The sequence below is a fragment of the Leucopleurus acutus genome (assembly GCF_964270905.1).
Source record: "Leucopleurus acutus genome assembly, chromosome: 3".
Classification (NCBI taxonomy): Eukaryota; Metazoa; Chordata; class Mammalia; order Artiodactyla; family Delphinidae; genus Leucopleurus; species Leucopleurus acutus.
The window spans coordinates 150,374,156-150,397,340 of record NC_139145.1 but is presented as its reverse complement, the minus strand read 5'-3'; the positions used below and the strand labels follow the sequence as shown (position 1 = coordinate 150,397,340).

At 40.5% G+C, this 23,185-nt stretch overlaps 2 protein-coding genes across 5 annotated transcripts in view; both read right to left on the bottom strand.

Annotated features, from left to right (window-relative positions):
* The window catches only part of DROSHA (drosha ribonuclease III), a 129,723-nt gene that overhangs the window by 7,283 nt on the left and 99,255 nt on the right, over positions 1–23,185 (bottom strand). For all 4 annotated transcript variants that reach the window (XM_082836166.1, XM_082836167.1, XM_082836169.1 and 1 more), the window contains 3 exons: positions 22,244–22,401; positions 20,660–20,765; positions 2,363–2,504 (listed from right to left, as the gene is read on the bottom strand). In XM_082836166.1, coding sequence (XP_082692292.1) covers positions 2,363–2,504; positions 20,660–20,765; positions 22,244–22,401 — 406 coding nt within the window. The remainder of the gene's footprint in view (positions 1–2,362; positions 2,505–20,659; positions 20,766–22,243; positions 22,402–23,185) is intronic.
* On the bottom strand, positions 331–1,842 carry LOC309959935 (mitochondrial import inner membrane translocase subunit Tim8 A-like; the record flags this gene model as incomplete). The annotated part of the gene is made up of 2 exons (XM_082836481.1): positions 331–894; positions 1,804–1,842. The coding sequence occupies 2 exons, from the start codon at positions 1,840–1,842 to the stop codon at positions 541–543; spliced, it is 393 nt and encodes a 130-aa protein (XP_082692607.1). The 3' UTR covers positions 331–540.

Sequence of the window (23,185 nt, the reverse complement as noted above, 5' to 3'; positions counted from 1 at the left end):
TACTGTATGAATAATCCATACATTTTTTTTCCAGCACTGATAATCAAACATTAGATAAGGAGGCCTCCAGTCAAGTACCAAATTACTCTTTCCCCCACTGCTGCCCTTTCTGAGAGACACAAAGATGTATATCGATCTCTCCAGAAATCTGAAAGGAATCCACACAAATAACAGATTATTACCTATGTGGTCCCACTATCAAACTATAGAGCAGTTCCACTATTAAAATTGTAGGAAGCAGTTAATGGGACTATGAGGAAAGCATCGTCCCACATACAGTAATATACATCTAGTAGAGTTTTCCATTCATCTGTCAATTGTCTTCCCAAGATTAGCATTAAAAAACACAACCCCAAACACATTTGACCCTCAAACCACCCCCACACACAAAAATTGGTCTTTGTTCATTCTCAGATGACAGGATGTCCCAAGAGTGACAAAGGTGGCAGCCGATCCCCCCACAGCCTTTTCTTCAACCATCCCATCAACTGCTCTTCATTTCTTGAACTACCTTCCTTTTCCAAAGAGGTAATACTCAGGTCAGTCAGAAAGGCTTTCTGAGAAGACTGGCTTGGATTTCTGGGTCTGTTCCAGTCGATTCAAGATGAATTGGCTTGTATCAATGAAGCGCTCAATGCAGTTCACAAAACAGGCCTCAGCCCGACTGTCCAACTTTGGCCCAGGCTTGTCCATGCACTTTTCCCAACAAAGTTCCGTCATCTGGTGCACCAGCTGCTGGAAGCGCTGCTTCTGAGTCTCTACCTCGATGAAATGCTGCAGCTGCGGGTCGACCGAGCCCAAACCCGCTGCTGAGGAAGACGAGGAGGACTCCAACCCAGCGCGGCCACGCGTGCCGAGACAAACTCCGCACCAACTCACCGACCTTCCCAAGTCCTAGACTTTTAAGAAACGTTAACTTCCAAGCCCTCTTTATTTTTTAGCATTACCGTTTCATCTTTCTTCAAACAAGAAGTACTCTTTATCACTAATATTAAAAGCAGCAATGGAGATGTATAATTAAGATGCAAAACCACAAAGACCAAATTACGTTTGACTAAGGGATAAATGAATAATTAGTTAAAATGATACACAAAGTGCTGCTGTATAGCAGGGAAAGAATGACACCTGGGAACACAACCATGTTAACATCAAATAAATCAAAATAAAACTTGAAGATCAGATGTGATGCCAGAATGAGCACATCCTTGGGGCCTGCTATTCTTAACACTGATCTTGAGGAGATCACCCATTTACAAGGGTTTGTGTTACCTTTCATCAACAGATATGGGACAATTTATAGATTCAATCTGCCGAAACAGAGAAAAAATTAATACTGCGCTTAATGACAATTAAACAATATAACCAAATTTGCATTAAAAAATGGTGACCCCAAAGACAGCTTCATTAAAAGGTACCTTCACCACACAAACAAACGGCGAGTTTTTAAAAGGAGGAATAAAAATAGCTTTTGCTGAGCTAAAAAAAGCCAGTGAGACTGATGATCACTCAACTTACTTTTTTTCTAATTCTAATCTTAAGTTACTTTCCTTTAATTGAAAAAGAAGTTCTTTTAAGCTCCTTAGTCAGATTGCCTTTGCACTTTGTAAATCAGCTGATCTTGCATGGTAGACTTTAATATCTGTATATAATTCCAATTGCCAAAAATACCAAAACATTAAAAAAAAAAAAGGTTCCAAGACCCAGTGAATGGCCCACTTATTTTACAGTAGTATCAGAAACAATAAAATTGTGTGTATAATCCTTTAGTTAGGTATAATAGGATTACTTATAATGCTACGAGACCATATCAGATGGTCTGATAACTGCAAGAGATGACAACATTGTCCATAGAGCTTTGAGTTCATTCACAACAATAGACAACTGTTTTAGTATTTAGGGAATAAATTACCTTCTTTCTTCTAGGCCTCTATCTAAAGGCTGCTGGGTGGCAAAAACAGCTATGATTCACTATTTCCCATCTTCACATTCTGTTACTGTTTCACACAAAGAGATGTGATGGCTGAGCATTAGGATGGAGGGGCGTAGGGTGAGGAGGGGGGAGCATTAGTGAACACAGACTGAACATTAATTCATTATCCACAAGTCTTTTTTTTTAAATTTTTATTGGAGTATGGCTGCTTTACAATGTTGTGTTAGCCTCCACTGCTCATTATTCACAAGTCTTAATTCCAAATTATTCTCCTTCAAACAAGCTTTGGAGAGAAGCATAAATAAAAATTAAAATAGAGAAGAGGTTTCTTTAATCAGAAAATAATAATAATGAGAAGCAGCATAAATTTGGTCCATTGATTTAAACTTGAACCTGCAGGTTAAGAGAAAAGCTTTATTCCCTAGGACTCACATTCCAAAAGGTCGGCCAAGGTCTTGGTCCTAAGGGCCACAGGCCTCTTGGTCTTGTCGTTGGTGATGGCATATTCCTGCATGCCCAATTCCTCTGCTACCTTGGCTTGAGTTCTGTTATTCACCAAAGAGCTTCGCAACAGCTGGCCAAAAGGAATTGAGGTACATTTAGAAACCATTTCACTTTTGGTCTCTCTCTTGCTCCTGTGTTGGGCCCACCCAGCCTAGACCACAGGGACACCTAGGCAAGCAATGGCTTAAGTTCTCAACCACCACCCCCAGGCAACAGTGACAAATTCCACATGCTTCTAGTTTCTCCTTAATAACTTACTCTGCTCTTGGATTTTACCTAACTGACATTTAAATAGTTCATTTAGTTGTTTAGTAGCAGTGAGCAGTGTTGGGGGACATGCTATACTATACTAAAGGTCAAAGATTCCATTAAGTTTAATGTTACTAAACCAAGGAGCATTAAAACTTTAAAAAAATCAACTTATTGAAGTGTAATTTGCATACAATAAAATGCACCCATTTTAAGTATAGTTAAATGAGTTTTGACAAGCTTCTACATTTCTGTTACCCCAAACAAGTTCCCTGGCCCCTTGGCGACCAATCAATCCAATCCATCTATCACCAGGCAAGCTTGACCTACTTTCTGTCACTGTACGTTAGTTTTAAAGGAGCATTTTTTAAAAAGTCAAAAATAAGCTTCACATCTTATGGCACTGATGCTAATTTTGATATCACAGGATTTGGGGAAGTGACGCTTTAGTATTATTTAAAATATTGAAATTATTTATTTACATTTTACTTTCATTCTTTAAAGATTTATATTGTATATATATATATATATCAGATTTATATGTGTATATATATATATATAAAGATTATATATACTATATATCCTGACTCATAGTTTTTCAAGCTGAGACCCTTTATTTTTAATCAAATTAAAATGTAATTTCCGTATTTCAACTTCAGGAATTCCAAACAAAAATTTCTACTAGGAATTTCAGTCAGCTAGCAGTCCTCTAAAAGGACCATCCAAGTAGTAACATTAAACAGTGCATGAAAATTGTACAACCAGTCTATTGTGGACGTGCCCATAAAACAAGCATGGCTTAGGAATTTAACAGTCACTGATCACTCACTAAAGGAAGGTGGGGAGGGAGGCTGGAGAAAGTGGGTAGATACAAAGATGAGAACTCACCAGACAAAAGCTGAAAGTAATTATCCCCAATCTCTAAGATTTGGGGGAATAAAGTACCTAAAACTAGAACTTTTTCTTACAACAGATAAAACAAACTCTTGGTCTAGTACAATTCCTTCCTGCTAAGGAATAACCCTGACACCAGGGCCAAGGAACAGGAAGCACTGCAAGTTATGCTGGTACTATATCCCCTGCCGTTCCACATCGAACTCTGTTTATTAGATGCAAGTTTTATGCTCTGTGGCTCCACAGTGTCAACTGAGCTTATGAAAATCAAGATTCATCCTCAATGCCTGAGACTGCAACCTTGACAATAGATAAATAAGAAACAATATGTTCTTAATTTGTCTGACAATGATTCATGAAGCAGAAATACAACTTGATCTTTACATGCCATGCTTGCTGTTGAGTTAGACTGTTATTCTTTGCTTGTCTCTGCTCCTTTCCTCCTCCGATTGCCCCTAAACTCAATCTTTTCTTCAATACAGTGTTTTCATTAAAATTAATATCCACAGAGAAGCTCAAAATTAAAAAGGCCTAGCATATAACGTTAAAAAGAAGACACAACCAGGGAATTCCCTGGTGGTCCAGTGGTTAAGACTCAGCACTTTCTCAGCTGTGGCCCAGGTTCAATCCCTGGTCGGGGAACTAAGATGCTGCAAGCCATGCGGCGCAGCCAAAAATAACAGAACAAAACAAAACAAAAACGCAACCATTAGGGAGCCCACCAGTCTAATACCTTGTAATTACAGAATAACTGAGCTGGAAGCTGGAAGGGAGACATCTTTTTCAGTCTGGCTTTATAATGGGGGAGGGGGAGGTTCACAAAGTACAGGCCATGGGGGAACAGAAGGGCTATTTTGAGAATATGGCTATGCTGCATGAACTAGCTTCTCTCTCAGTACATGCTTTTGGTGAGAGGAGAAAACTCTAACTTGGGCTGCATGTATGGAGATTTCATGCCTTAGAATCATGGCATGCCTGATGTACATATGAGCTCACACAAACCAAAATATGTCACTGGTTATTGGGCCCCAGCTGCCGCCTTCCAGCCTCAGGGCTCCTCATTCGGTGCTGAGCAGTAATGCTGTCTGACAGGGAAGGAGGAAAGCAGTGAGGATGTAAACAGAAACACTACCAATTTTATTTAAGATATGCCCCGATGGGTCTCAAAGCACCAGCAGGGTGGCCAGCAGAAGGTGAGATCTTTCAGTTCTTGCCAAAACTTGGAGCCTGAACCAAAAGTCAGTGGGGGAGAAGGAAGATATAAATCATCCATATTTTTAGAGTCAGTTTAAATTTAGAAGATGGGTTGAAAAGAGGTAAGACGTTGCTCTTAAACAACAAAGTCTGAATGGCAGTTCTTTAAATGACAACCTCCATCCTTGGCCTTTGCTGAACCCTGTTTCAGAATAAATCATGCTGTTTGCCAACGAGTGAGATCAAGAGGGGATCACAAGGCAAAAAACCACCTAAAGTTATGGCAGTTCAGTGAAACAGCTGTGGAGGCTGATGCTATACCAGACCCTGGGCTGCTGGCTGAAGATCTGAGCTGATCAACATCCCGTGGCTGCCCTCTGAGAGCCGCTAATCTCTGAAGGAAGCCATACACAAAGTGGCCAATGCAATGCACTGTGACAGCTGCAGTGACAGCAGAGGCCACAGCACACGCAGGTACTCTTCTCCAACCCAGCTTTTCAAAAAGGCCTCCTGGAGGACCTGACCCCTGAGTAAAAACGTTTCAGAGGCTTGTTGACCTAGCTGGCTGTTATAACAGAATCATTAGTTAGTTCTGTCATACTGGTACTCAGGCCTCTTCCAAGAACCAAGGGATTAGAATTTCTGGACAAGTACATTTTTAAAAATTTTATGTAGGTGGATTCTGATGAATGTAGAGTCAGAACTGAAAAGAATGCATCTGCCAGTGGGAGAAGAATGGGTGCAATGGTCTGAGTGTTTGTGTCACTGCAAAATTCTTATGTTGAAATCCTAACCCCTAAAGGTGATGGCATTAGGAGGTGGGGGCCCCTGGAAGGTGATTAGGTCATGAGAGTGGAGCCCTCATGAATGGGAGCAGTGCCCTTATAAAAGAGGCCCCTATCAGCACAGACACCAGAGACAAGCAGGAAACACTAAGGCTGCTGCTGCAGCCACCAAGAAGCCTGTCTGCAAGCACAGGTCACTATCCACACCTCCCCTTCTGGGAGCCTGTGCAGCCCACCACTGCCAGGGTCCCGTGATCCAGGGAAAACTTCCCCAGGAGAACACACGGCGTGCCTCAGGCTGGTGCAACGTCATGCCGGCCTCTGCCGCCGCAGGCTCACCCCGCACTCCATACCCCTCCGTCCGCCCGGCCTGAGTGAGCCAGAGCCCCCGAATCAGCAGCTCCTTTAACCCGATCCTGTCTGAGCGAAGAACAGATGACCTCAGGAGACCTACATGCAGAGGCAGGGCCAAATCCAAAGCTGAACCCCAGGAGCTGTGCAAACAGAGAAAGGGAAATCTCTCCCAGCAGCCTCAGGAGCAGGGGATTAAATCTCCACAATCAACTTGATGTACCAGCATCTCTGGAATACCTGAATAGACAACGAATCCTCCCAAAATTGAGGCAGTGGACTTTGGGAGCAACTGTAGGCTTGGGGTTGGCTTTCTGCATCTAATTGGTTTCTGGTTTCATGTTTATTTTGGTTTAGTATTTAGAGCTTACTATCATTGGGAGATTTGTTTATTGATTTGGTTGCTTTCTTCCTTTTTTTTTTTTTTTAATATATATATATTTTTTCCTTTTCCTCTTTCTGTGAGTGTGTAGGTGTGTGCTTCTTTGTGTGATTTTGTCTGTATAGCTTTGTTTTTACTATTTGTCCTAGGGTTCTCTCTGTCCATTTTTGGCCTTTTTTGTTTCTTTTTTTTTAGTATAGTTTTTAGTGCTTGTTATCAATGGTGGATTTGTTTTTTGGTTTGGTTGCTCTCTTCTTCCTTTCTTTCTAAAATTAATTTTTCACTTTTTTATTTTTAATAATTTATTTTTAGTAACTTTATTTTATTTATTTATTTATTTTTCTTTCTTTCTTCCTTTATCTTTCTCTCTTTTTTTCTGAGCCGAATGGCTGACAGGGTGTTGGTGCTCCAACTGGGTGTCAGGCCTGAGCCTTTGAGGTGGGAGAGTCGAGTTCAGGACATTGGTCCACGAGAGACCTCTGGGCCCCACATAATATCAAACAGCGAAAGCTCTCCCAGAGATTTCCATCTCAACTCTAAGACCCAGCTCCACTCAACAACCAGCAAGCTACAGTGCTGGACACCTTAGGCCAAACAACTAGCAAGACAGGAACACAACCACACTCATTAGTAGAGAGGCTGCCTAAAATCATAATAAGTTCACAGATATCCCAAAACACACCACCGGACATGGTCCTACCCACCAGAAAGACAAGATCCAGGCTTATCCACCAGAACACAGGAACCAGTCCCTGCCACCAGGAAGCCTACACAACCCACCGAACCAACCTTACCCACTGGGGGCAGACACCAAAAACAACAGGAACTATGAACCTGCAGCCTGTGAAAAGGAGACCCCAAACACGGTAAGTTAAGCAAAATGAGAAGACAGAAAAACACACAGCAGATGAAGGAGCAAGGCATAAACCCACTAGACCAAACAACTGAAGAGGAATAGGCAGGTGACCTGAAAAAGAATTCAGAGTAATGATATAAAGATGATCCAAAATCTTGGAAATAGAATGGAGAAAATACAAGAAACATTTAACAAGGACCTAGAAGAACTAAGAGCAAACAAACGATGATGAACAACAAAATAAATGAAATTAAAAATTCTCTAGAAGGAATAAATAGCAGAATAACTGAGGCAGAAGAATGGATAAGTGATGTGGAAGATAAAAGAGTGGAAATAACTACCACAGAGCAGAAAAAAAAGAATGAAAAGAATTGAGGACAGTCTCAGAAACCTCTGGGACATTAAACGCACCAACATTTGAATTACAGGGGTCCCAGAAGAAGAAGAGAAAATAAAAGGGATTGAGAAAATATTTGAAGAGACTACAGTTGAAAACTTCCTTAATATGGGAAAGAAATAATCAAGTCCAGGAAACACAGAGAGTCCCATACAGAATGAATCCAAGGAGGAACATGACAAGACACATATTAATCAAACTATCAAAAATTAAACACAAAGAAAAAAATATTAAGAGCAGCAAGGGAAAAGCAACCAATGACAAACTAGGGAATCCCCATAAGGTGAACAGCGATCTTTCAGCAGAAACCCTGCAAGCCAGAAGGGAGGGGCAGGACATATTGAAAGTCATGAAAGGGAAAAACCTACAACCAAGATTACTCTACCCAGCAAGCACCTCTTTCAGATTCGACTGAGAAATTAAAACCTTTACAAACAAGCAAAAGCTAAGAGAATTCAGCACCACCAAACCAGCTCTACAACAAGTGCTAAAGGAACTTCTCTAGGCAGGAAACATAAGAGAAGGAAAGGACCTACAATAACGAACCCAAAACAATTAAGAAAATGGTAATAGGAACATACATATCAATAACTACCTTAAATGTAAGTGGATTAAATGCTCCAACCAAAAGACATAGACTGGCTGAATGGATACAAAAACAAGACCCGTATATATGCTGTCTACAAGAGACCCACTTCAGACCTAGGGACACATACAGACTGAAAGTGAGGTGATGGAAAAAGATATTCCATGCAAATGGAAATCAAAAGAAAGCTGGAGTAGAAATTCTCATATCACACAAAATAAACTTTAAAATAAAGACTATTACAAAAGCCAAAGAAGGACACTACATAATGATCAAGGGATTGATCGAAGAAGAAGATATAACAACTGTAAATACTTATGCACCCAACATAGGAGCACCTCAATACATAAGGCAAATACTAACAGCCATAAAAGGGGAAATCGACAGTAACGCATTCATAGTAGGGGACTTTAATACCTCACTTTCACCAATGGACAGATCATCCAAAATGAAAAAAAAATAAGGAAACACAAGTTTTAAATGATACATTAAACAAGATGGACTTAATTGATATTTATAGGACATTCCATCCAAAAACAACAGAATACACTTTCTTCTCAAGTGCTCATGGTGTTAACATCCTCCAGGATAGATCATATCTTGGGTCACAAATCAAGCCTTGGTAAATCTAAAAAAATTGAAATCGAATCAAGTATCTTTTCCGACCACAACACTATGAGACTAGATATCAATTACAGGGAAAAATCTGTAAAAAATACAAGCACATGGAGGCTAAACAATACACTACTAAATAACCAAGAGATCACTGAAGGAATCAAAGAGGAAATCAAAAAATACCTAGAAACAAATGACAACGAAAACACGACAACCCAAAACCTATGGGATGCAGCAAGAGCAGTTCTAAGAGGGAGGTTTATAGCTATACAATCCTACCTCAAGAAACAAGAAATACCTCAAATAAACAACCTAACCTTACACCTAGAGCAATCAGAGAAAGAACAAAAAAACCCCAATGTTAGTGGAAGGAAAAAAATGACAAAGGTCAGATCAGAAATAAATGAAGAAGAAATGAAGGAAACAAAAGCAAAAATCAATAAAACTAAAAGCTGGTTCTTTGAGAAGATAAACTAAATTGATAAACCATTAGCCAGACTCATCAAGAAAAAAAGCGAGAAGACTCAAATCAATAGAATTAGAAATGGAAAAGGAGAAGTAACAACTGACACTGCAGAAATACAAAGGATCATGAGAGATTACTACAAGCAACTCTATGCCAATAAAATGGTCAAATTCTTAGAAAAGCACAACCTCCCGAGACTGAACCAGGAAGAAACAGAAATTATAAACAGACCAATCACAAGCACTGAAATTGAAACTGTGATTAAAAATCTTCCAACAAACAAAAGTCCAGGACCAGATGGCTTCACAGGCAAATTCTATCAAATATTTAGAGAAGAACTAACACCTATCCTTCTCAAACTCTTCCAAAATACAGCAGAGGGAGGAACACTCCCAAACTCATTCTATGAGACCACCATCACCCTGATACCAAAACGAGACAAATACGTCACAAAGAAAGAAAACTACAGGCCAATATCACTGATGAACACTGATGCAAAAATCATCAACAAAATACTAGCAAACAGAATCCAACAGCACAGTAAGGGATCATGCACCATGATTAAGTGGGGTTTATCCCAGGAATGCAAGGATTCTTCAACATACGCAAATCAATCAACGTGATACACCATATTAACAAACTGAAGGATAAAAACCATACGATCATCTCAATACATGCAGAAAAAGCTTTCGACAAAATTCAACACCCATTTATGATAAAAACCTCCAGGAAGTAGGCACAGAGGGAACTTACCTCAACATAATAAAGGCCATATATGACAAACCCAGAGCCAACATCATTCTCAATGGTGAAAAACTGAAACCATTTCCACTAAGATAAGGAACAAGACAAGGTTGTCCATTCTCACCAATATTATTCAACAGTTCAGAAAGTTTTAGCCACAGCAATGAGAGAAGAAAAAGAAAAAAAAGAATCCAGATCGGAAAAGAAGAAGTAAAACTGTCACTGTTTGAAGATGACATGATACTATACTTAGAGAATCCGAAAGATGCTACCAGAAAACTACTAGAGCTAATCAATGAATTCAGTAAAGTAGCAGGATACAAAATTAATGCACAGAAATCTCTTGCATTCCTATACACTAATGATGAAAAGTCTGAAAGAGAAATTAAGGAAACACTCCCATTTACCACTACAACAAAAAGAATAAAATACCTAGGAATAAACCTACCTAAGGAGACAAAAGCCTGTATGCAGAAAACTATAAGACAATGATGAAAGAAATTAAAGATGTTACAAACAGATGGAGAGATATACTATGTTCTTGGATTGGAAGAATCAACACTGTGAAAATGACTATACGGCCCAAAGCAATCTACAGATTCAGTGCAATCCCTATCAAACTACCAATAGCATTTTTCACAGAACTAGAACAAAAAATTTCACAATTTGTATGGAAACACAAAAGACCCCGAATAGCCTAAGCAATCTTGAGAAAGTAAAATGGAGTTGGAGGAATCAGGCTCCCTGACTTCAGACTATATTACAAAGCTACAGGAATCAAGACAGTGTGGTACTGGCTCAAAAACAGAAACACAGATCAATGGAACAGGATAGAAAGCCCAGAGATAAACCCACGCACAGATGGTCACCTTATCTTTGATAAAGGAGGCAAGAATATACAATGGAGAAAAGACAGCCTCTTCAATAAGTGGTGCTGGGAAAACTGGACAGCTACATGTAAGAGAATGAAATTAGAACACTCCCTAACACCACACACAAAATAAACTCAAACTGGATGAAAGATCTAAATGTAAGGCCAGATATTAAAAAACTCTTAGAGGGAAACATAGGCAGAACATTCTATGACATAAATCTCAGCAAGATCCTTTTTGACCCATCTCCTAGAAAAATGGAAGTAAAAACAAAAATAAACAACTGGGACCTAATGAAACTTCAAAGCTTTTGCACAGCAAAGGAAAACATAAACAAGACGAAAAGACAACCCTCAGAATGGGAGAAAATATTTGCAAATAAAGCAACTGACAAAGGATTAATCTCCAAAATTTACAAGCAGCTCATGCAGCTCAGTGTCAAAAAAACAAACAACCAATCCAAAATTGGGCAGAAGACCTAAACAGACATCTCTCCAAAGATGATATACAGATTGCCAATGAACACATGAAAGGATGCTCAACATCACTAATCATTAGAGAAATGCAAATCAAAACTACAGTGAGATATCACCTCACACCAGTCAGAATGGCCATCATCAAAAAATCTACAAACAATAAATGCTGGAGAGGGTGTGGAGAAAAGGGAACCCTCCTGCACTGTTGGTGGGAATGTAAATTGATACGGCCACTATGGAGAACAGTATGGAGGTTCCTTAAAAAACTAAAAACAGAACTATCATATGACCCAGCAATCCCAGTACTGGGCATATACCCTGAGAAAACCATAATTCAAGAAAAGTCATGTACCACAATGTTCATTGCAGCACTATTTACAATAGCTAGGACATGGAAGCAACCTAAGTGTCCACAGACACTTAGTGAATGGATAAAGAAGATGTGGCACATACATACAATGGAATATTACTCAGCCATAAAAAGAAACGAAATTGAGTTATTTGCAGTGAGGTAGATGGACCTAGAGACTGTCATACAGAGTGAAGTAAGTCAGAAAGAAAAACAAATATCGTATGCTAACACATATATATGGAATCTAAAAAGAAAAGGTTCTGAAGAACCTAGGGGCTGGACAGGAGTAAAGACGCAGATGTAGAGAATGGACTTGAAGACATGGGGACGGGGAAGGGTAAGCTGGGACAACGTGAGAGAGTGGCATGGACATATACACACTACCAAATGTAAAATAGATAGCTAGTGGGAAGCAGCCGCAAGGCACAGGGAGATCAGCTCGGTGCTCTGTGACCACCTAGAGGGGTGGGATAGGGAGGGTGGGAGGGAGATGCTAGAGGGAAGAGATATGGGGATATATGTATATGTATATTTTATTCACTTTATTATATAGCAGAAACTAACACACCATTGTAAAGCAATTATGCTCCAATAAAGATGTTAAAAACAACAACAACTAAATCAGAAGCTATCATGAGAAAGAGGAACTTTATTAAATAAGTAAATTTATTAAATGCTAAAAAAAAAAGAAGCCTCATACTGATCTCTTGCCCCTTCCACCCTGTGAAGGTACAATGAGAAGTCTGCGAGCCAGAAGAGAGCCCTCAGCTGACCATGCTGGCACTCTGATCTCAGACTCTCCATCTCCAGAACTGTGAGCAATAAATTTCTGCTGTTCATAAGCCATCCTGTTCGCGATATTTTGTTATACCAGCCTGAATAGACTAAGACAGTAGGAAGGGGTTTTCCAGGATGATGAAACAGCTCTACTAAAGCAAGGGGCCAGGACTTCCCTGGTGGTGCAGTGGTTAAGAATCCACCTGCCAATGCAAGCGACACGGGTTCGAGTCCTGGTCCAGCAGGATGCCACATGCCGCGCAGCAACTGAGCCCGCGCACCACAAGTACTGAGCCTGCGCTCTGCAGCCTACAACTACTGGGCCCACGTGCCACAACTACTGAAGCCCACCCACCTAGAGCCCATGCTCCGCAACAAGAGAGGCCACTGAGGTGAGAAGACGGTGCACCACAAGGAAGAGTAGCCCCCGCTCGCCGCAACTAGAGAAAGCCCGTGCGCAAAAAAAAAAAAAGGCAAGGGGCCATGACACAGTGAGGTGATTCCTGGGTGGAACTGGAGGAGAAATCTGAGCCTGGTGGGGAAGAGCTGATACAGGTGAGGCTGCCCAGCCTCTGGGCAGAGAGAGTCTTGCAGGTGATGTAAAAGAAGTCTGTACTTTCCTATAAGGGAAGAGGAGTCCCAAAAGGTGTCAAATGGGAGCAGTGGCAAGGTAACTTTCTTATTATAGAAAGATCATTTTTGTGGATGGATTTGAATGGGGTAAGACATGAGGTTGGAAAGCCTGCAGATGTCGATGCTATAAATTAGTATTTTACAAAGAAGAAACATTTCTTGGTAGAAACCTTGAAAATGAACATTAAGCACCCAACTGAGCATGAGATGGTTATTAGACTGTTTTGCAAACAATGCCTTGAGTTAGATGTACTGGTAAAAAGCAGAAGATTTGGCGCCAAGCTGCCTGGGTTCAAACTACGGCTCTACCACTTCCTGGCTAGGTGACCCTGTATAAGTTACTAAATCTCTCTGAGGCTCAGTTTCCACATCCATTACATGGAGGAAGTAGTACCTACTTCACAGGGATGTAATGAGAATTAAAGTGAATGAGTATACAATCTAAGTACAATGACTGGCACATAATAAACACACAGAGACGTTAGCCGCTGTTATTACTTGACATCATCATTATAAGATATGCTTGCTCTTCGGTTATAGGAAAACGGTTATAGGAGGTTCCAGGAATTCCTCTGGATTTGTCTTCAATCAAAATATTCTGGATACCTGTCCACTAATAGTCTTCAAAGCTCTCCATTTTACTAAGTGCTAACCTGTCCTTAACAACTTTTTTTAACACCCCGCAAAAAAGATACAATTTAACTTGAAATCAGCAGAAAAAGTGAGGAAAGCTGTAGTTAGGGCTCTCCGTGAAGCTGAGAAAAAGACTGCTGAGTTCCTGAAGCAGTGGCAAGGACCGACAAAAATATCACAAATTGCCAAGTGCGATTTTGAGAATCCAGTATGTTTTCTATTATCTCAACATAGCAGTCTTTCCTAATTAGTGTAAACTTAAATTTTAATAAGAAAAAGGTTTATTGGTTTAAAATAAGCAAAGAAACACATTGGCACTCTTCCTTAAACTTCTATTCACTCTTGATTCTAAAGAGAAAACCACAGCTGTGGGACGTGAGCTACCAAAGAGGGCCATCTAGTGTAAAACAGTAGACTCTGATTTATTATTCTGAGGACTTTACTACAAGAGCATGGGGTGAAAGTAGAACATATTATTAAAAATGACAGTGATGTGCCACACAGGTCTCTCATACCAACAGTGGCAGCCAGATGGCCTCCATTTCCCGTGATAACTAAAGAACTAGTTTATTTCTGGTAAATGCTCATATGTTCTTAAGAATTTAATATTAATTCAAGAGGAATTTCTTGTCCATCCAAAAGCAGTTAACTTTAAGTGGTAATCAAACTGCTAATTTTAAACTAAATGTAAAATAATAGTATTCCCGATTTCCCATATAATGGTACATGGGGCATAGCAGGAACATAATATTCAGTGAATAATATTCACTGAGTGAAAGAATTAAAGGACCATATTTTGTTGGGCTTAGAAATTCTGCTGAAAAATTACATCTAAACATAGTCAAATAACCATATTCTCCCTAAATCCAATATTTGTGTGTCACATAAACTATTTCCAGGGTTCACAGTTGCAGAGATAAGATCCAATTCTATTGAAAGCGAAACATGTATAGAAATTGTAGAGATGCAAATGCTACCCGCTGGAGTGCAGGTCAGATACAAACAGCCAAATTATGACAGTGATGGAGAAATTCTCAAACAGGAGGCTGTGGAATCTACCCTCTCAAAGAGATCTGTTAGATAGCTTGTTTGATTTATGCTTAGTGCTGTCTGAAGGCAGCAGGGAAGGATTAGATCACTGGTTCTCAAATTTTATCTGTAATCTTTGCTTTCTCATTACCCCAAATCATTCCTCTACAAACAAAAATTTCTGCAAGTTCATCTTGCTGGTGGACGCCTCCACTAGGCACAGTGCCTTGCACATTGTAGGCATGGGACTGACAACTATCTTTAGCTCGGAAACTTATAGGAAAGGCTAAGAGAAAAGAATGAAATAGAGGTGAAAAAGATGCAAATGTTAAAAGTTGAAAGTGCGACAAAAGAGGCATTCTTGTCTAAATAAATGCTCTTTGAGACACTCTCCTATTTACCCTGACTCTACTGAGTAGGTTCTACCCTCAAAAACCAAAACTTCAGTCTATGAAATAGAACCTCTTCCCTGTACATCCCAATTCAAACTCCATCATGCTAGCACAATTATATAAGTCTGACATTCATTCCCAAACAGGACTTCTTGAACACCCAACTTATAGAACACTATAGATTTCCCCCATCAGCATTCAAAACTTGAAAACCACGATTTCATTTGCTCAACCGTCTTTATTCTCTATGAAGCGAGTGTGCAAGGCAACAGCTCTGAGCCAACTAATGCCTCGCCGTAGTTGTGTGTTCTTTAATCACAATAATGAATAATTAGCCATCCTCTCCCTGCCTTCTACCCAGCCAAATGCAACTGCAGTAAGTAATCCTCTGCAAATTTTAAATTACTTTTAATCCTTAGATATTCATAAATAGTTTTCAGCTTCTTTCCTTACACATTAAAAAAAACATGTTGTTTCCTTCCAATGCCACTTCCACTTCCCTCTCTATATGACTTAGCTGCCCACAAAACTCTCATTCTTCTACTTATCAAATATGTATTGAGAGCCTACATATACCATATACATATATGCTGCACATATAGTGATAAATAAACACATGCTCTCACAGAACTTCCAGGCTAGTGGGACAGGAAAACTCAAATAAGTGCCAGGAAGGAAAAGAACACAGAAATTTGACTGGAAAGTTTCCCTTGCAGGCAGCAGTCATGCGGGAACTGACATCTAATGCAGAGTAGGAGATACCAGGCAGCTGAGAGTAAGGGCAGGAAGCAGAATGGTCTCCAGGTAGAACATGTACAAACCCAATGGCAGGAGAGAGCTTGGAGGAACACAAAGCAGGCCAGGTAAGAGGTGCAGAGTGATAAGACAAATATGTGACACAAGGCCGGGCAGGTGGGCAGACTTGTTCATTTCACTCTCCAAAGAAAAAATGAAGAGGATTAGACTGGAATATGATGATTATTCCCTCAGCATATTTGCTGAGCACTGATATGCCAGGACTGTCCAAGGACCCAGGGAATCAGGAGTGAAGAAGATAGACAAAGTTTACACTCTGATGAGAGAATAGTATGTGCTAAGTAGAAAAAGGAAGGAGAAAATGGAGGTAAGCTTCCAGACTGGGGGAGGGGAGCTGGGGATGAGGAAAAAAGGTTACTATCAAGCAGAGTGAATTAAAGAAAGCCTCACTGGTGATGACATCTGAACACAGGTGTGGGATTTGGCCGCAAGCATGTAGAAGGCCCTGAGGCAAAGGCTTGCTTAGTGTCCTGCAGGAATCTCACAGAGGCTAATGTGAAGTGTCTAGGAGAAAAAGTCTAAGACGGCAGCAGGAAAGCAGGTCATACAGGGTCTTGTAGGTAACAACATTGTCTTTTACCCTTGAGATGAGAAATCTTTACGTTTTGCACAAAGGAAGTTGTAATCCGACTTCTCTTTAAAAATAGTCCCTCTAGATGATGTGCTGAACATAGGCTGAAGGGTGGGGAGGGATGGACCAGTTGGGAGGCTATGGCTGTAATTTAAGGTAAAGATAACTGTGGTCCAGACCAGGGTGATAACAGTGGAGCTGGTGAAAAGTAGGGACGAACTTTTAAGGTAAAATCAACAGGCTATGCTAATGGCTAGGAGGTGTAGGATGAGAGAAAGAGAAGAGTTAAGGATAACTCCAAGGTTTTTAGCCTGAGCTAAGAACAGAACAATCCTTACTGATATGGAGAACACCAAGGTTTGGGGGTAAAAATCAGTTTTGTTTTGGCCATGTTAGGTTTGAGGTGCCCGAAAGAAATCCAACCAGAGATCCAGTATATCTAGATATCCAAGTATATCTCTAAATATGGAGATATTTGAGTATGGAGTTAGGGGCAAGTAAGAACTGAAGACATAAAATAGAAGGTAACGTACAGATGTATTCAGACTCATGGAGAGGAAGTCAACAGAAAAGAGAAGAGGTCTGAGAAGGTTGGGGAGGTGAAGAGGAACAACCGAAGCGGACTGACGATGAATGGTTAGTGTGGTCACAAAATATGTGTGGTGAAGACTCCACTGGCCGCAGAAGGTAAGAAGACTTCTGCAGAAGGCAGAAGACTCCTGGCCTGCATGGGAGCAAGAGCTGATTCAGGAAGGCTGGTGTAGGAAGCCGTAACGCTGTCCAACAGGCCCGAAACCTGAGACAATGTCCCCCATTGGAGAGTACAAGAATGGCAAAGACCAGCTTTTCCAATAGTAACACACATCTCATGGGAAATCTGAGCCCGCTGCATTGCCTACTGCTTTGTATAAGCACAACCTTAAGATGCCTATCCTTTGAAATTTAGTAAATGCCACCTCTTCTAACCGAGTCTCTCTGTCAATCATATTCCTGTAACACTGTGACAGCTATGCAGAAACCACTGCAGTGGTCCAGGTGACAGAGGTCAGTAGAGAGGATCTGGGTGATGAAGACATAACACTGTCCAGCAGTAATACTGTCAAAACTTGCGAATGGACTAGAATATAGGGAAGGGAAGCAGAGGGAGGAATCAAAGATGACTCCTAGGTTTCTGGCTTGCAACACTGGATGGGTGATGTTGCCATTCAATTACTCAAGGAATACTGGTAGAGGACCCAGGTGGGAGAAGACTTCAAGTTCAGTCTTCAACATGTGGAGATGATGAGAAGGCAGCTGGCACTGGAGCTCAGAAAAGAAACGGGATTGAAGAAGTCCATTTAAAAGTCTGCCTACAGAGTGAAACTAATGCTATACTTGGAAAAGACTGCCTATAAGAGACTCTACTAAGAAGAAATGCCTGGGAGTAAACCTTGTACATCCCGGAATATTCATCAGCTCCATAGAATAGGATGAGCCTGCAAAGGAGGCTAAGAGAGTAGCTCAAGAGGTGAGAGGAAAACCAGGAACGTGCAGCATCATAGAAGCCAATGGGAGACAGCGGCTCAAGGAGGGAGGGGGCTTCCCTGGTGGTGCAGTGGTTGAGAGTCCGCCTGCCGATGCAGGGGATACGGGTTCGTGCCCCGGTCTGGGAAGATTCCACGTGCTGCGGAGCGGCTGGGCCCGTGAGCCTATGGCCGCTGAGCCTGGGCGTCCGGAGCCTGTGCTCCGCAACGGGAGAGGCCACAACAGTGAGAGGCCCGTGTACCTCAAAAAATAAAGAAGGAGGGAGGGAGCAACCACATCAAAGAGACATTAATGAGAGTCAGTATCTTTTAAATATGTATTTCACTGATGACAGAACATCTTTGTTTTGTCAGCAGATCTCTTGGTCCTACTGATTTCTACAGAAGCTTTCTGTGAATACAGTTCATAAAACCATCATATCAGAATTCTGTTCTTTGTTAACATTTTTCTAAGAAGCTATCCAAAAATTCTTTATTTTTAAGACAGCAAGGCTGATAAACACATTTTGGATAAAATTAGTTACAGCACTGAAGTCATTTTGGAAAGAACACAAAACTGGAGTCTAGCATAGTCCTGCTTTTACCTTTATCCAGACCTTGGGCAGGGCCCATGCCTTTCTGAGTTCTGGTTTCATTATCTGTTCAGTGTTGGGGGTCAGGGGCGGGATGTGCCGTGGCCAAGAAGAGAAGCAGTAAACTTGCTGATCCATACGTCCCTGCTCCACAAAATCCTGGAGTTCACAATTAATTTGTGGGAATATAGGGGTAAATGTGTGTATTTAAGTCACACATTTTCAACAGTGGTCTCTTTATGGCCGTAAGATGAATTACCACTTAAGCCATTTGGTTTAGTTTCGCCATTTCTCAGACCAACCAGATACTCTGACAGCTATGAAGTGTATTCCCTAATGGAAGATACTGAACGAGCATTTATTGATTCCTGAATGTACAGCAAGATACTAGATACTAGTTTATTTCCGGTAAATGCTCATATGTTCTTAAGAACTTAATATTAATTCAAGAGGAATTTCTTGTCCATCCAAAAGCAGTTAACTTTAAGTGGTAATCAAACTGCTAATTTTAAACTAAATGTAAAATAATAATATTCCCGATTTCCCATAAAATGGTACATGGGGCATAGCAGGAACATAATATTCACTGAGTGAAAGAATTAAAGGACCATATTTTGTTGGGCTTAGAAATTCTGCTGAAAAGTTACATCTAAACATAGTCAAATAACCATATTCTCCCTAAATCCAATATTTGTGTGTCACATAAACTATTTCCAGGGTTCACAGTTGCAGAGATAAGATCCAATTCTATTGAAAGCGAAACATGTATAGAAATTGTAGAGATGCAAAGTATGAAAGACTTATTTGCCTCAAGCTAATGAAGAATGTCTGCACTCACAAAATGTCTTATAGTGAGTACTCTTTTTCTTTGCCCAATAAAAGATTTGCTTTTCCAATGCCCAATTCTAGAGGGACTTCTCAAAGGTTATTCCTTGGGCTGGGAGAGATCATCACGACTGGCTTCCAGATATGTTTTGTTCTCCACTCTGGTTTTATTACTGATTGGTTTCACAGGGTAAAAACCACACCCAGCAAATAAAAAAGCTCAATAAAATTTTATAAAATGAAACAAAGGTGAGAGGAATGGGAACTATTTCACTTTGTTCATAAATCAAGCCTTGTCTCTCTAAGTCCCTTTCAACTCCACATGATCCAGCCAAAGTAGGCTTTTTTTTTTTTTTTTTTTTGCGGTACGCGGGCCTCTCACTGTTGTGGCCTCTCCCGTTGCGGAGCACAGGCTCCAGACGCGCAGGCTCAGCATCCATGGCTCACGGGCCCAGCCGCTCCGCGGCATGTGGGATCTTCCCAGACCGGGGCACGAACCCGTGTCCCCTGCATCAGCAGGCGGACTCTCAACCACTGCGCCACCAGAGAAGCCCCTCAAACTAGGCTTTTGATCTTCCATGCTGTGCCCTTGTTTCAGCAGTCCCAATGTGTGCAATGTCTTTGCATAGAAATTTCTTCCCATTAATTCCCAGTGGCCAAATCCTACTCATCCTTTTAAAGACTCAAACATCATCATATCCATGAAGCCTTCTAGAAATTCCACAGCTGAAAGAAATCTTACTTTTCCTAAACAGCACAGTTTCCCTATGTCTCTTTATAATATTTAACGTAGTACTCCCTGTATTTAGTTATAATTACTCACTTATACTTTTTATAGTGTACATGTATACGTATATACACACACCCCACACTATATCTATATACATATGTATACAGATATAGAAAGAGAGAGAGAATTTGTAGTTATTTACTTATATTTTTAATTTCTCCTCATAGTTTTTAAACTTCTTATGGATAGACTAGGTGTCAACTAATATTTGCTCCCCCCATGAAGCCTAACTCAATGTCTTGCACTGAGTAGGCAGTCACTAAATGGAAATGAGCTCTTATCATATATTGTTTTGCACACAATTTACATAATGAAACAAAACCATATGATATGCTAAAGTCACCAAGAACTAAGTCAATTACATTAATATATATTTGGCTCTTCTAATCTTTGCTCTCTGTTATACAGCAATCTTATTGGAGGAAATTATTTAATACAAGCTCACAGTTAAGTGTCCTTCATGATGATCTGGGAAATGAATGAATAAGTACTCCGTGGCTACCAGCTGCATTATGGAGTCACCGAGGAATTCCATCCTCTGATTGTGGCCTCTGGGAAAAAACATCAATGTAAAGAGATCAATAAGCATTTGTGGATTAAAAAAAAAAAACACAGAGAATTTTTTTCAAAAGGCATGATGTTAAAAAGCAATGTGTTCATCTTGCTTAAAGCACAAAACTAAAAATAATTCCCTAAGGCCCCTCAACTGAGAAGAGATCTGAGTCAATACAGGTTCAGTTTCAAAGGAGAGTAAAGTAAGTACTATAAGGATTAAACAACTGCTAAAATAAAGACTAGTAAATAGTGCCTGGCCAAAAGCTGGGGAGTATCAATTGAAAAATAAAGCACAGTTGAATCCTTGAACAGTGAGGAGGTTAGGGGCAGCGACCCCCCCATTCAGTCAAAAATCCAGTTTAACTTTACAGTCGGCCTTCTGTACCACGGTTCCGCATCTGCAGATCCAGCCAATCAACCAACCGACCCTGTGTAGCACTGTAGCACATACTTATTGAAAAACATCCACATGTAAGTGGACCCATGCAGTTGAAACCCATGTGATTCAAGGGTCAACTGTACAGCAGAGACAACAATGTTGCACAGATAATCTTCATACAGACAAAACAAAGCAAAAAGGCCCAAGAATTTTCTTTGCTAAATCTTTATTTATTTAGTTATTTATTGTGGTACACAGGCCTCTCACTGCTGTGGCCTCTCCCGTTGCGGAGCACAGGCTCCGGACGCGCAGGCTCAGCGGCCATGGCTCACGGGCCCAGCTGCTCCACGGCATGTGGGATACTCCCGGACCGGGGCACGAACCCGCGTCCCCTGCATCGGCAGGCGGACTCCCAACCACTGCACCACCAGGGAAGCCCTAAATCTTTATCTTTTTATTGAAAAATACACTCCATTATTCAAATCTGGACTCTAGGTTAAGGACTAAAAAATCTATGACAAGAATTCTTAATCTTTACAGTGTAAAGAGAACTGTGAATATCTGATTTGGGGGAAGGAAGCCAAAACTGAATAAAACACACCATGCAAAGAAACAACGTTTTGGCTATTTTATTAATTATTTCATTAGCTCATGTTCAAATCACTCATCCAGAGCAGGGATTGGAGGACCACATTCAGCCTATGGCCTGTTTTAGTAAAAAGGGACACAGCCATGTTCATTCATTTACATTTTTCCTGTGGCTGCTTTTGTTACTATGGCAGAGTTGAATCATCATGACAGATACCACATGGCCTATAAAGCCTATAATATTTGTCCCTTCATAGAAGAAGTTTTTACTTCCTTCACACTTCTCTTATACTTTACAGAGAAATAAGATGCATGACAATGAGACCAAAAATACTGGACGAGAGCATATCCTCTGGTCCACACTGGTGTCTGCTTGCTCATCCATCGAACGACGTGACTTCCCTGGAAATATGTTCGAGACCCCAACCTTGGAAGGGCATGCAGCAAACGTTTGGGACTGCTTGTCTAAATGCCCATGTTAGAACTACATGAGTACTTCTAACTTACAGGGTCAGGTGGTTAAATCCCACAGTTCTCAATGTGAATGCTCTTGCCAAAAGTCGAACATGGGTAAAAATTACTCCAATTGCATCTTCAAATTCAGTAAGTTTCTGCAGAACTGGAGAAGTCTCAATAAGTTGTCGATCAGTATTTGGCTCTTGAAGCTACAAGAAGAAAGAAATAAAAATCACATGCAGTTTTTAGTTACAAAAGTAATTATCCATTCTAAGATAGTGTTTTGTAAACTTCCTTCTCCCACGGGCAGAAATTTCTGAAATGCCAATAAAACACGAAAGCTTCTTTCTCATCCCTTAGAATGGCAAACAAACCTAATATTTAAAGAAGGCTCAAATAATATTTTCCAATCTTCTATCAGATTTCAAGGCCAAATACTGTACACAGATAGTTCAAAATCCCAAGTATTATACTAGCTCTCCAAGGAAGAGGCAAGCTGAAGAACCACTGGTAGAGAATACATATATATCTATCTGGTAACTCAGTGGTTCTCAAACTTTAGTGTTCATCAAACCCTTGTAGGACTTGTTAAAAGCAGATAGCCAGGCCCTGCCCCCAGAGCGTCTGATTCAGTATGACTGGAATAAGGACCAAGGATTTGCCTTTCTGATAAGTTCCCAGGTAATGCAGATGCTGCTGGTCTGGGGACCAGCTTTTGAGCGTCTCTGCATTGAGTAACTTGACCTCTGCGTGTCTTCTAGGGACCAACCTATTTTGGCAAATGAACATCATTAAAACTGGATTCAGTTTTATCACACTGGAGATTATTATACCACTAGTCAGGTACTCCACATAACAATGAGACTTTAACCACTAGCAGAGAGCAATTATGAAGAGTTTAAATAAAATGAATATTTTCAGGAACTCTGGGCAAGCTCATACGCATAAAATATTTCTAAAGTACTCTGAATTAATGTCACTTATTACTGTAAA